At 52.3% G+C, this 12,376-nt stretch overlaps 3 protein-coding genes across 34 annotated transcripts in view; all 3 read right to left on the reverse strand.

Moving 5' to 3' along the window:
* Positions 1–39: 39 nt before the first annotated feature.
* On the reverse strand, positions 40–5,762 carry NDST2 (N-deacetylase and N-sulfotransferase 2). 2 transcript variants are annotated; one of them, XM_019745812.3, is made up of 13 exons: positions 4,432–5,762; positions 4,164–4,251; positions 3,709–3,863; positions 3,338–3,523; positions 2,934–3,062; positions 2,621–2,803; positions 2,434–2,530; positions 1,937–2,060; positions 1,636–1,810; positions 1,279–1,449; positions 1,061–1,170; positions 764–866; positions 40–666 (listed from the first exon to the last, which is right to left on the reverse strand). In XM_019745812.3, exons 1-13 carry the CDS (start codon positions 5,428–5,430, stop codon positions 541–543), a joined length of 2,646 nt encoding a protein of 881 aa, XP_019601371.2. In that variant the 5' UTR covers positions 5,431–5,762; the 3' UTR covers positions 40–540. The 2 variants fall into 2 exon arrangements, with proteins under 2 accessions (XP_019601371.2, XP_019601372.1); XM_019745813.3 differs by having other exon boundaries at positions 528–666; positions 1,098–1,170; positions 4,432–5,569.
* A 1,452-nt stretch (positions 5,763–7,214) lies between these two features.
* LOC148755190 (uncharacterized) lies at positions 7,215–10,363 on the reverse strand. The gene is made up of 3 exons (XM_088792651.1): positions 10,346–10,363; positions 7,992–8,519; positions 7,215–7,355 (listed from the first exon to the last, which is right to left on the reverse strand). Exons 1-3 carry the CDS (start codon positions 10,361–10,363, stop codon positions 7,350–7,352), a joined length of 552 nt encoding a protein of 183 aa, XP_088648777.1. The 3' UTR covers positions 7,215–7,349.
* CAMK2G (calcium/calmodulin dependent protein kinase II gamma) overlaps positions 8,726–12,376 on the reverse strand; it is a 52,444-nt gene continuing 48,793 nt past the window's right edge. For 29 of the 31 annotated variants that reach the window (XM_074339612.2, XM_074339607.2, XM_088792063.1 and 26 more), the window contains 2 exons: positions 11,182–11,426; positions 8,726–10,694 (listed from right to left, as the gene is read on the reverse strand). In XM_074339612.2, coding sequence (XP_074195713.1) covers positions 11,194–11,426 — 233 coding nt within the window. In that variant the 3' untranslated portion in view covers positions 8,726–10,694; positions 11,182–11,193. Of the gene's footprint in view, positions 10,695–11,181; positions 11,427–12,376 lie in introns of those variants that run through there. The other 2 variants (XM_074339631.2, XM_088792066.1) reach the window with 2 other exon arrangements.

Raw genomic sequence — 12,376 nt, forward strand, 5'->3', positions numbered from 1 at the left:
AGTCTAGGTTTCTCCCACTCCAGTGAGGCAGACAAAACAGAAAAATAAGGATGTTTATTAAGGACATTTCTAGCCCACAGCTCGGGCTCACACTAGCTCTATGAGCCACTGTCCGACCTCTTCCCCATTCAATGTGAATGACATTAGGGAGGCCGGGCCACAGGTAGATGCCATTAATCCCACAGTAAGGGCTGCTTCCCACATCCAAGTATAGATAGATATACTCTGGGGATGAAGAGGGAAATCATTTCATTAATACGTTCCTCTATACCCTGCCTGGACGCTCTCATTCCTCCCTAACTTCCAAGACCATGGGTCAAAGGTGGCTAGTAATAATGTGGGGTACCAAGGGAAGCCCCTTTATCAGACCCCAGAGCTATGGGAAAGGGATGCCCATCCCTTCTCAGACATCCCAGACCTGGGGGCCACTGAGGTAGAAGGGGGTGGGGCCAGGCCACTTAAATCTCCCTTGTGGGCCCTGCTCTGGGCGTGCCCCTTAGGGAAGCAGAGGGCTCTTTGCTGGTACAGGAGGCTGGAACATCAGCCCAGACTGGAATGCTGCAGTTCTTCCCGAAGCCACGAGGGCACTGGCTGTCCAAGCCGGCTCAGCAGCTTCGACAGATCCAAATTATGGTACCGGAAAAAACTCGTAAGAAAAAGGCGGGACTGATAGGAGAAAAATGAAGGCAGAAATGGTAAGGAGTGGGACATAGAATCAGATCTTGGAGGTGAAGAGGGGTAACCTGCCCCAGAATTTACTTACCTCAGTGTCCATATCTGGGTACCTCCGGCCTTTACTCTTGCCTAGACAGCGAGTCTTACCACCTTCAAGTCCCTGGCACCAGAATCCCTTATCTTCATCAAACCTGCTCAACAGGAAGACGCCATTAGGTGGCAGGGAAAAAAAAATCCAAGCTCCATAAATGTACACTAACTCCCAGCCCACAGGGACACATGTCTCTCCTTACGAGAGGGTAAATCCATGTCTTCCAAACAGACATGATCAACCTGCCTCCCCATTTCCCTCACAGTCCTCCTCTCTTGGGTCATCCTCTCCCACCTGAGGGTCCGTGTGTAGTTCAGAAAGGGTGTGATACCCAGGAACTTCTGGATGCTCTCCATTGAAGCAGCTGGATTGGTACGCAGCTCTTGCCCATCCACAATCAGCAACTAGGGACAGGGATTAACCAATCCCTCTTAGAAGTGGTAGTTCCTTCTGGGCTGAAGGGACGCGGAGGGGAAAGGGGGCCCAAATGAGGGCTATTGGGGGGACTGTACCTGTCCAGAGGGGTAGTAAGTCAGCCAGCGTTGTAGATGGGTAGAATAGTAGCCAGGGACAAGACAGCGGTTTTGCAAGGAGCGAAGTGCCAGCGGGGCCTGGGAAGAGGCTGAAATCACCTGGTAGAAGGTATAGTTCAGAGCAGCAGGGTCTCCATGTGCTCGCTGGTGCTGAAGGACAGGAGCAGTAAGAGAAGGGATTGGTGGTGTGATAGAATTAGTCTGCCCTCCTCCTGGCTCTGGTGGACAGACAGCATAGGCACCCTTCTCCAAGGCCCGATTTTCATTTCCCTCCCCTTATTCCTGTCTGTCTCCTCCCTCCCTCAAGCCCTAATGTGTCCCTAGCTTCAGGTTCACCTGGTACCAGGAGTAGGCCCTGTCAGCAGGGTTGGTGAGCACAGTGATGATCTTGGCTCGTGGGAGGAGGGCAGCCCCCCGCCGTGGTACAACTTCTGAGTCAAAGTAGGTAGCACTTTTTTCAAATAGGAAGTCAGTGCTGGCATTGGAAGGGATAGGGAAGAAGTCCATGTACCTAAGAAGGAGCGCAGAGAATGTGCAGAGTGAAGGCGCCAATGGAAGTGCTATGGAAGCTGGAATGGGGTATACTGGAGGAAAGGGGTGTTCCTCTGAGAAGCATTCCAAGGGGTCCCGGTCTCACCAGTCAATGCCCTTGTGATAGTTAGGGCTGTTGAAGAACTGAATCTCCTCAAAGGTGCTGGGGCTAGGGAAGCTGCTAGTCACAGCTGGGTGCAGGCTCAGGAAGAAGTGAATAGCTGTGGTTCCTAAACAGGAGAGAAAGCCCAGGCCATTGTGGGAGAGAAGAAGCCAGCTCAACAACATGAGCTTGAAGGAGGTGAGACAAGAACCACTCTTGGTAGTAAAAGCCCCTTAGGCCAAACTAGACTGAAAAAAGGAAAGTCTAAGAGAGGCCTAGGGAAGGGTTAAAATAGTGGTTCTCAGACATGACTATGCAACAGAATCACTTGTGGATCTTTAAAAAAAATTACCTCCACAGATAATTCTGATGTACAACCAGGGTTAAGAATCGCTGTCTCAAGAGGCTGGATTAATGAGGGGTGGGTATGAGAAAGGAGTTCCTTGACCCAAGATCCTGAGTTTAAGGCAGGGCAGAAAAGTTGACTAAGGATGATTCACCTGTCTTCTGGGGTCCCACAATGAGGAACTTGGGGAGCCGATCACAGGTTTTCTCCTTGGACCAGATATCTTTGTGCCTCTTGTCGTCACAGGGGTTCTGAAGGAGGCCAGGAAGCAGATAAGGCCTAATCTTTTCTTCCGTCCCCACCCCCATCATGTCTCTGGTCAGCCTGAGTTCCACCCATACCTGCCACAGAGGGCTTCGCTCTTGAGGGAAGAGTTCAAAGTACTTTCGTGCGAGAGGGACAGGAGGAAGGGTCTGCAGGCGCAGCCGTGTCCAGCACTGGAGGAAGCGCACCAGGCTCTCAAAGGTGTACAGGCCCAGGCGATCATTTCCGTAGTTGGACAGATGGGTCATAAATATGCTGATCTGCAAAGGGGGTGCCTGCATGTCAGAGTCAGAGAGCCCACCCCACCTCACAATTAGGTGCGGTGAGCAAAGGTCCCAGCCTACAAGCACTTTGGCTCTCCAATCTTCTAGCCCTTTCTCAGCACTTTACCGGATTAAGCAGCACTGTCAGAAAGAGCTCGCCACCTCGGATACTCCGGTCTAGTTCACGAGAGCCTCCGGGATACTCATTGTAGAAGATTGTGTGAGTGAAGAGGCCACATGTCTGCCGTGGCAGCACCTGGAGGGGAAAGAAGAAACAGGGCTAGATGAGATATGAAAGGTGGGTGAGGAGTGGAGTAAGGACCAAAGTCCAGAGGCATGAACATTCCCTGGGTTTGTGGAGGACTCGGTCTAAAGTTAATCAGACTCCTGCCAAGTGCATTATGACTTTTTACCCCTCTACCCCGTTATGTGGGTGAACTGGACTGGCAGCTGACAGAACACAAGTCAGTGCAGGTTGGAGGATGTCAAAATGTGGGAGTTGGATTCAAGTTTGTACTGGGAGTCCCTCACCATAATGCCGTTGTGAACGAAGCCACGGCGGTAGCGGGCAGGGCGGAGATGGGGGTACTCCTCAGTGCTGGTCACCTGGATGCCCCACACAGATTTCCAGGCCTCATAGAGCTGCGAGTGGATGGGGTACACACCCGAGTGGTGGGGGGCCACAGCATACCCCAGATCCGTCGGAATCCCATGCTCCTGGGAATGGCATAAACTCTTACCAGGACCTGGTGAGGTTTGGGGAGCAGAGGGTAAAGAGGGTGGGGATGCCTCCACAGAAAGAAAAATGGAAAGGGTAGGAAAAGGGTACCCCATTAGGGGAAGGTTGGAAAGAAAGCATTATCTCTGGGGAAAAGTATGGGGAAGAGATCCAAGGGTCTCACCAGAGCAAACTGTTTGTTGAGCCTCATCTGGTCAGCCAGCACGGAGCGGTTATGGAACAGGTGTGGCTGCATGTGGCTCCACATGTGGGGGAACCACCAGAACTCTCTGCGGTGCTTCAGCAGCATGTCGTCCCCTGCGTCCTCCTCCTCTGTCCCTATGACCACACACTGACCACTGACCACAGCCAGTCGCCTCTGTGCCCTCCTCTGTTCTGTAACAACACTGACCCCTTTCCATCCAGGGTACGTCTGCCCACCTAAGACTGTCTATCTGCCCCTTGCCAACGTGCCCTCCAGCCGCCCATGCTCACCTAAATTCATACCCACTAGCTCCTCACAGCATTCTGACTCCAAATCTTACCCATTTTCTCTAACTTGTCTCCCCAGGGACATGGACAGTGAAGGGACAGACCAAATAAGCCTGACATGCTGAAGAAGCAGGGGAATAAGCTCACCCGTATGGTAGAACTTGCCCGAGAAGCCCAAGTTGAAGGTGAAGTTGGGGACTAAGGTCCTGAGTTTGTTCTGGGTGGTCAACAGAGCCTGAGAAAAGTAGCAGGGACACGAGAAATCAGGAGAGAGCAACTGAGCAGGAGAAACCTGAGAAGTAGTGTTCTTCCTGCCTAGAAACAGCAGGGCTGTGTCTACGACAAGCTCAGAACCAAGGCAGGGAGTCTGACAGGGCAGAGCTTGAAACGGCCTCTGGGGAAAAGGAAGACTGACCTCCACGTCAGCCACCTTCATGCGGGTGCCTTCCTTGCCCACAAAGATGTCATCGATGTCCACCAAGACATAGCGGTCAAGGTCCAGGCAGAGGCGCTTGCCGGTGAGGTATGCGATCGCATCAACAAACACAAGTTTGTGGAGCCAGAAGGAAAGGCCATGGCCGAAGAGCACCCGCTGGATGCCATCGTGAAGCCCCAGGTCCTGTACCACCGTGGGAAGCCGGGCCCGGCGAGGCACCGGTCCTGGCACCTCAGCAGGCTGAAGGCTGGCAAGAAGCACTGGTTCATACGTGCTATGATTGGATTGGAAGATGGTCCAGTCATCGCCAGGCAGTGGCCCAGGCTCCAAGCGGCTGGGGCGTGTGAGGTGCAGTAAAGGGGCGGAAGGATTCACTTGGTAGTCCCGGAGCCCCAAGTTTGAATGCAGAAAAAGGGGAAAGCCCTTGAGCTGGGCACTCAGTAGGCTATGCTCATGGGCTCGGAAAAAGCCAATGATGCCCACACCGTACTCCACACAGTACCGGTCTAGCCGTTCCCGACTCCAGGCATCCAGGTTGACATACTTGAGCAGGTTCTCATAAATGACCAAGACATAGCGGCCATGGGTATGGTCAGTCAATGTGGGCATGTCCCCTCGGCCCGGTGCCAGCTCAGTGCTGTAACGAAAACGACTAGACTCCAAGATAGCCACAATCTCCTGCCCCAGCTGGGAGTATGCACTCTCCACAAACACAAGGACCACAGGTTCCGTTCGAGCTGTCTCTGGGGGCCTGGGAGGTCGTGGTGGGACTGGAGGACGTACAGGGCCAGAGCCAGCTGCCCCACCACTGCTGCAGTCTCCCAAGGGCAAAGGCAAGGGCTCCTTGGCCTTGGGGCTGGTGGACACGTAGTAAGCCAGGAAGCCCATGGAGCCCAGACTGAAAGCAATCAGCAGCAGTATGAGGCGGTGCAGTTCCAGCTGCCGAGCCAGGCGGACCACCTTCCACAGCTTGAGCATGGTGGGGGGGAGGCAGGGATGGGGACGACCTCAGGGACAGGAGGTAGGAAGGGTACAGGATGGGGCTTTCTTGGGAGGGTGGAAGGATATGAAAAGAGGGGAAAGGGATGCCTTCAGGGTCAGTTCCCCGAAGATGTGGAGACAAGTCCCCTTAGCATAGGGTAGGGGAGGGAGAAGGGGCAACAGGGGGCAACTGGACAGAGTCCATTGGTGTCAGGTCACCATGGCCCCCTGGCCCATAGCTTCAGGATGCAAATCTAGCCAGGCTCCACCCTTGGCTCGAGCTCCTCACATCAGAGGTCATCAGAGTTCACAATCTCTTCCCCTCCTATCTGTAAGGAACAGAAATCAATGGATTATTTCTCCCTTTGAAACTGTGTCATTAATCCATTACCCTCTTCACACATCTCTCTTACCTTCTGCTCACAGGATGATTTGTTCTCAAACAAAGAAAACAAAAATTGTAGAACACCACAATCTGAATCTCATACCTTAGCTTCAGAGGTTGTTTCCCTTCTTAGAATACTGTCTAGATTTCCCTCTCTGAGCTAAGCTCAGAGCTGGAGCATTATATTCAAGGGTTGGAAAGGAATAAATCATCAATAAGAGACCAAACAGCCCAGAAGGCTGAAAATGAACGTGTTCTGAAAGGAGTTCCCAGCCCATGACCGAGCAGTTAGGAGCTCAGGTCTTCCTATGAGGAAGGGACGGAAAGCCCCAGAAGTCTTGTGCTCCAACAAAATATCAGATAAGAGGAAACTCGTGAGTTTGTTAATCTTCATCAATCAAACCCAACATCACAGGCTAACAGCATTAACGAACTTGCAGTCAAGTGGACACTATGGTGGGGAAATTCAAGAGGAAAGAGAAATGGTGCTAGCTAAACATTCTACTAGCTTCCAAACCCAGAACTTAGGGACTCTGTTTTCCACTGCTTGTGACAAATTAATTACTCATCCTCTGTCTTTCACCTCATCGTGCCAGTGTCAGAAGCAGTGATAAAAATGTAACCCCAGAGCAGGCCACATCACTGGGACCCGAGAAAAACCAGAGAGCTGAGTCTCTCTCCCTATCCACTCCAGTTCTCCTTCCTAACTTAGCCTAGGTGGTACTATACCCTCATCCATGAAAAGCTCAGAAGCGGCCTGAGCTAGCCTGGAGAGACATGAAGAACTGAGTTCTGTTACAAAAACAGCAAACTGAGTGGAGCTGGATGACAGAGCAACAGGACCTTAAGTAACATCCAACCAAAAGAGAGGAGTAAGGTCAGTGTGATGAGGAAACAGTTTTAAGGGACCTAATTTTGGATACTTTTTTCTTAAATGGATAGACTACTTCTAGAAGCTTTATTGTCACTCCCTACCATAGCCACTCCTAGTAAGGCCAGTGGCTGGCAATCCCTCTCAACCACCCACCCTCAAACATACACATCTCAGGTGTTATTAGGCAGAGACAGGGTCCTTCAGAATCGAGAGACATGATTTAAGAATAGTTCACCTTTGGCCTAGGTAACACTAATTGACATGAAAAGAGAATTGTGAGAGGGTCAAAATGGTGATGGGAAGGGGTGAGCCCTAAGAATTAGAGGCAACTCTGGGGGAAACACAGTAGTGAGAAGTCAGTGAAGGGTAAGTGGATACTGGGGGTGCATTAAATATAATAGTTAACATTACTGAGAGCTTACTCCTTGCCAGACCTTCTTCTAAGAGCTTTCCAAATATTTAATGCTCACACCAGCCTTAAGAGATAAGTAAGAGGTAGATACGATTGTTATCCCCATTTCACATGAGTAATCTTGAGGCCCAGAGAAGCTTAGTAACTTGCCCAAGATCACACAGCTCAGTCAGTGGAGGAACTGGGATTCCAAATCAGGCCTGCCAAGCTCCATATCCCGTGCTCTTCACCACTGCATTTTAGCTTCATACCTAGAAGAAACAGCAATATTTAGGGAAGTGGTGCGGAGGGAGCTATTGGTAGGAACAGGGAGTAAGGGGGGTGCTGTATGTGTGTGCAGCGGTGGGCGATTTCTGAGGGAGAAACCAAAGGGCTCATCCAGGCCTGGGCTGGGAGGGAGCCATAGTGACAGGGCTTGGGGAAGGCGGGGGTGTGGGCCCCGCGCTGGGAGATAAGCAGATGTTGTGGGAGGAGGGGATATCGAGTGGCGACACGGGCACGGGGGGATGGCACACCGGGGCACGGAAGGAGTAACGCTGCTGAGGAGGAATGTGGGGTCACAGGTGGATATGAAGACAGCACCGGATGTGGAGCATCAAAGGAGAAGGGGCAAGAGGCGCGATGAGGAGAGTCTGGGGTGACATCGAAGGCAAGCATTGGGCAGCCCCGAGGGGAGCAGGAGCCCCGTAACGAGGGAGAGAGCTGAGGAGTGTGGCCACTACGAGGGAGGGTAGTGAAAGGGTCACAGGGCAAGGGGCGCGAAGGGCCGCGGTGAGGGGCCGTCCAGGACCACCCTGAGGGTGGTTACGGTGGCAACAGAGGGGAAGTCTGAGGGGAAGAACTGCAGCCGACCGTGTGTGTGGGGCATAGCCTCAGGGGCAGCTCACCCGGCGGACTGGGCGGCCTCCCCGCTGTCCCCGGGCTCCGCCGCGTCCCGGGGCTGCCCGGCTTCCCTGCTCTCGGGGCCTCGGGCCGCGTCGCGGCGGCTCCGCCATCTCCCAGCGAACTCTCTGCCGCAGCCAGGCCCAACCACCGCTCCCACTGGGGGGAGGCGGCGCGCTGCCGCTCACGGCCTCCGCTAAGGTCCCCGCCGCCTCTGTGCCGGGCAGCCGCGCAGTCGAGCTGCCGAGGTGCCGGGCAGCCGAACCGTCGTCTGCAGCGCTCGGCCGAGCCTCAGCCTCGGAGACGGTGGGTTCCGCGCCCCAGCCGCAGAGGAGTACCCCCTGCTCTCCGCTCGGTGGCACAGTCTGGTGAGCGTCGGACGCCGCACCTCCCCGAGAAGGGGCGGGCCGAGGGGGACGGGCTCGTCCACTCAGCCCCGCGGAGGGGGGGAGGTGGGCCGGCCCACTGATAGAGGGGGCGGGGGCGACTCTTGGCGCAGGCGGGGCCTGAGGCGGGGCGAGACCACTGGCCCACTACCCAGGGCCCCAAATCCTTCCTCCCCTACCCCAAACTCGCCTCAGCAGCCCGGTGGGTTGGATGAGTTTATGAGGAAGTTTTATTCCAAAATGGGCCCAAAAGGAGGAGGGGAAGGTACATCTCTCTCCATCTGAAGCTTTGCAACCCAGGCTACTAAATTCTAAGCCTCTGGCCATAAGCCTCCAACAGCAGTAACACAATGTACGGTTTAAAGGTTATTTTATTAAATATCTTCAGTTCAAGGTTTCATTGTAACAAAGCTATGAAGGGTCTACCAACATTCAGAACAAACACTATTTTTAAATTATTTCTATGTCATCATGCAAAAATTCTGCATCAAATGCCTTCCATTTCCTGTTTAAAAGGTGACTCTTTTTTTTAATAGTCTATTGTCTATAGATGCCGACATTAGCCCCAGAAGAGGAGTAAGAATGCTAAGAAGTGGGGCTGGAGCAGCCATATGAAGCTATGGGTCTTAATGAACTCTAAGACCATTTGTCTTCAAGCCAGCAAAACCAAACCCTGTGGTGAAGGTGTCTTAGTGCTGGTACTGCAGGCTGCAGGGCAGGAAAGGGCTAGGGCCCAGGGGCTGGGGCATGCATGAGGTGCTCGAAGGAGCCTGGCTAAACCCAAGCACCAGCACCTGTGAGTCTGCTCTCTTCTCAGCTGGCTCCAAGGTAAACCTGTAGCTTTGTCTCTTTGAAGGTAGTCCAGGGAGCTGGGGTCTACCCATCTTTCCCCCAATAGTGCAGATAAGTTTGCAGAGTTGTTTTGGGGAAACCAAGGCCATGACCAATTGCTCCTCCATTATCTTCTCTGTTATCTGCTTAGAGTATAGATCTTTCCCTCCTGGAATGGAACTCCTTGAGCACAGAGAGGGACAATGAATGTAGGAGCCTTGGCTCTGGACACCTCTTTTGGGCACATGCAGGTGGTGGGGGGATGATGCCCATGCAGAACGTCCAGCAGTAAAGTCTATACTTCAGTTGGTCAGTAAAGAGGCCGCTTTAAAGAGGACACTTCTTGCCAAAGCAGTCAGGTCAATCTCAAAGACAGGAAAAGAGATGGACGTGCAGCAAGGGAATAGTAAGAAGGGAGGCAGCCCCGAGGGCAGCCTGAATGCATAGAGACAACCATCAACTCAATCCCGCTGCCTCACTCCTCCCATCCCACAGGGGCACTTGGCAGAGGGCCCAGGCCCAGATGAGGGTCAGCATGGGGACCACCACCATGAAAAGGCAAGACAAAGATGGTCCAGATCAGCATAGAAACAGAACTGCCAAAGGCAGCAAGGGGAGCCCTGACCAGGGTCTGGCTCTCTCCTTGCTAAGTTATAAGAAAACGAACACGAAGCGAAGCGGCAACCCCTCCCCCTTCCCCACTGCAGGGATTGGGCCTCAATGTCAGGGCCCACGTGCATTGTGCATCCTATAGAAATGGATGAGTGAGTACATGTCAGACTAGCACGAGGTTTCTCATCGGCTTCGTAGGGGACATACTTCCGCAGCACCAATTCTCTTCCTTTCTACACTAAATGGAACAGTACAGCAACATCCGGGCCCTCAGTCCTGAGGCCGCTGCTTCTCAGCTGCCTTCACAGCAGGCTGGGAGCTCTGTGTTCTCTCCCAAGTAGGTCTGATGGCCACGCTGTTCTCATCAGCCTCATTCTAGGCGCCTATGCAAATTCTGAAGAAGTCCATTCCTAGACCTGGGGCGGGCAGGCAGGCCACCTCAGGGGATGCAATCACATCACGGCCCCAAAAGCTCTGTCAGAGTTCTTGCCTGGTCCCCTGAGTCTATGGAGGCCAGAGGCCAAGCTCACCTCTTCAGGGCTGCTCATGCCAGGATGGGCATCATACAAACTCCTGCCTTCTTGCCAGCCCAAGGGCTGTCGGTGGTTTTAAAACGCATCATGGTATGGATTCCATATTTTTAAAACAATCTTTTTTTCTTTTTTTTTTTTTTCCTTAAATGTAAAAAACACCTCAGTACAGCAGAGACAGACACGAAGGGCGGGCGGGAGGGCTGCATGCAGGGGCGTGCATTGGCTGCTGCCGCTTTGTAATTTAATTGTTTTAAACCTCAAACGAACAGGACTGCCGCTGTCACTCAGGCCCTCCAGAGCCACTGGCTGCGAAGGTTCGACCTCCAGCTGGGATCTCCTAATGCCCCTGTCAAACAGGATAGACGTGGTAACAGAACAGAGGACAGTAAGCACACAGATGAGTTCCAGGGACTTAAACACACTACACATGTGGCCAAGTCTGCCTGAGAAGGTGGCAAATGGGGGAGAAGCTAGTATTTAAATATAACATTACCTCCCATTTGCTGAACCATGAACTAAATGCTTTACTTATAAGTATCTTATTTAATTCTCACAACTTAATGAGGTAGGCACCACTCTTTCCCTTTTTTTGACAGCTGAGGAAACTGAGGCTTAGGGAAAGGAAGTACTCTGTCCAAGGTCACCCAATCTGGAATCCTGGAGCTGGACCCAAGTCTGTCTGATTTCACAGCATAATTTCTGACAACCACATTGTCCAGCCCTGGCCATTCCTCTGGGATGGACCCTATCTCCTCCCCCAATCCCACCTCTCAACCGCCCCTTCCTCCTGACCCCACCTGTCCCGGCCCCTCTCCACCCCCCACCAGGTGCACCTGTGGCTGAGCTCACTGCAGCGGTGCAGCAGGGGCCCCTGAGCAGTGATAGTGGACATTGAGCCACTTGCCATCCCGGCGGTGCCAGACCCGGGTCTCCTCTGACTGGCTGGTGCGAGGCCGACCCTGCCCGTCGATGTACTGGGTGAGGCGGATGTAGGCGATGCAAGCTGCGTCCTCTCCAATCACGTGGACGTGAGGGTTCAGGATGGTAGTGTGAATGGGCTTGCTGTTCTTGGATAGGACTGCAGGGGGCAGGGCAGGATGGGGGAGGTAGGAGGGCGTCAGGCCGGGGCCAGGCACTTTCCTCCCAACCTTCTAGGTCTCAGCCCGTCTCCAGCAACAATTACCGGAGTCTCTATGTTCCCCCACATGCCTTCCAAAGGCCAGGAAACCCTACCACATTAATGTCAGTTATCCAAAAGGAAGAGAAAGGTGGGGAACAATGATAATAGCAGCTACTACTTTTTAATCAGACATTGCTCTGGGGGTTTTACATGCATGAGCTATATTCTTTGGTCAATATTAATCTCTTTGTTATAAGGAGATAGGCTCAAGGAGGTTAAGTAACTTGCCCAAATCACAACATTTGAACTCAGGCCCACCTGACTCTCAACTGAAGGCTATGATCTCTCTACTCTGTCAGGCTGGTGTTTAGATTTCATAAGGGTTGGCTTGTCCCTAATTAGGGCTGTAGAGCAAAATCAAGAACTTAAAATATTTAAAATTGATTTGTGATTAAAAAAAAAAAGTCCAAAGTTAAAATAGAATCATTGAAGCCAAGCTCAGGATATTCCTAGGGTTCCCAGTATCCTCTGGGGGAAAGCCAAAAGAAGTTGGATTGCCATTATCAGCAAACACTGAATTGTGTTACTTTTATTGAGATTCACATCTTAGTTCAATTCAAATGTTAGAGAGGGGCTACATGAAACCTTGCCCAGAGTTTCTATAAACTCCGGAATTGCTTCTGGCTAACAGAATTACTTAGATAATCTAGGGTTTACATTTGCAGCTGAGACATAGAGGAGATGACCGTTAGAAAACAGTGACAAAATAAAATTCAAGGCGCTATGGGGAAGACCCAGGATAAAGGAAAAGAAAAAAATAAGGTGGGGAGGGTCTTAGAAAGTAGAGAGCAAAAATGAGAGGTGACGACTCAGCTTCTTATCCCTTACGACGTCCACAAACTGTCCAG

This window comes from Rhinolophus sinicus, chromosome 15 (genome assembly GCF_057876585.1).
Source record: "Rhinolophus sinicus isolate RSI-liver-muscle chromosome 15, RSI-T2T, whole genome shotgun sequence".
NCBI lineage: Eukaryota > Metazoa > Chordata > Mammalia > Chiroptera > Rhinolophidae > Rhinolophus > Rhinolophus sinicus.

Coding starts and splice junctions, on each gene's coding strand:
- NDST2 (XM_019745812.3), bottom strand. CDS start 5,430: ATGCTCAAGCTGTGGAAGGTGGTCCGCCTGGCTCGGCAGCTGGAACTG. Junction 1,811..1,936: donor TATCACAAGGGCATTGACTG/GTGAGACCGGGA, acceptor GCTCCTTCTTAG/GTACATGGACTTCTTCCCTA. Junction 1,171..1,278: donor CTTACTACCCCTCTGGACAG/GTACAGTCCCCC, acceptor CCCTGTCCCTAG/TTGCTGATTGTGGATGGGCA.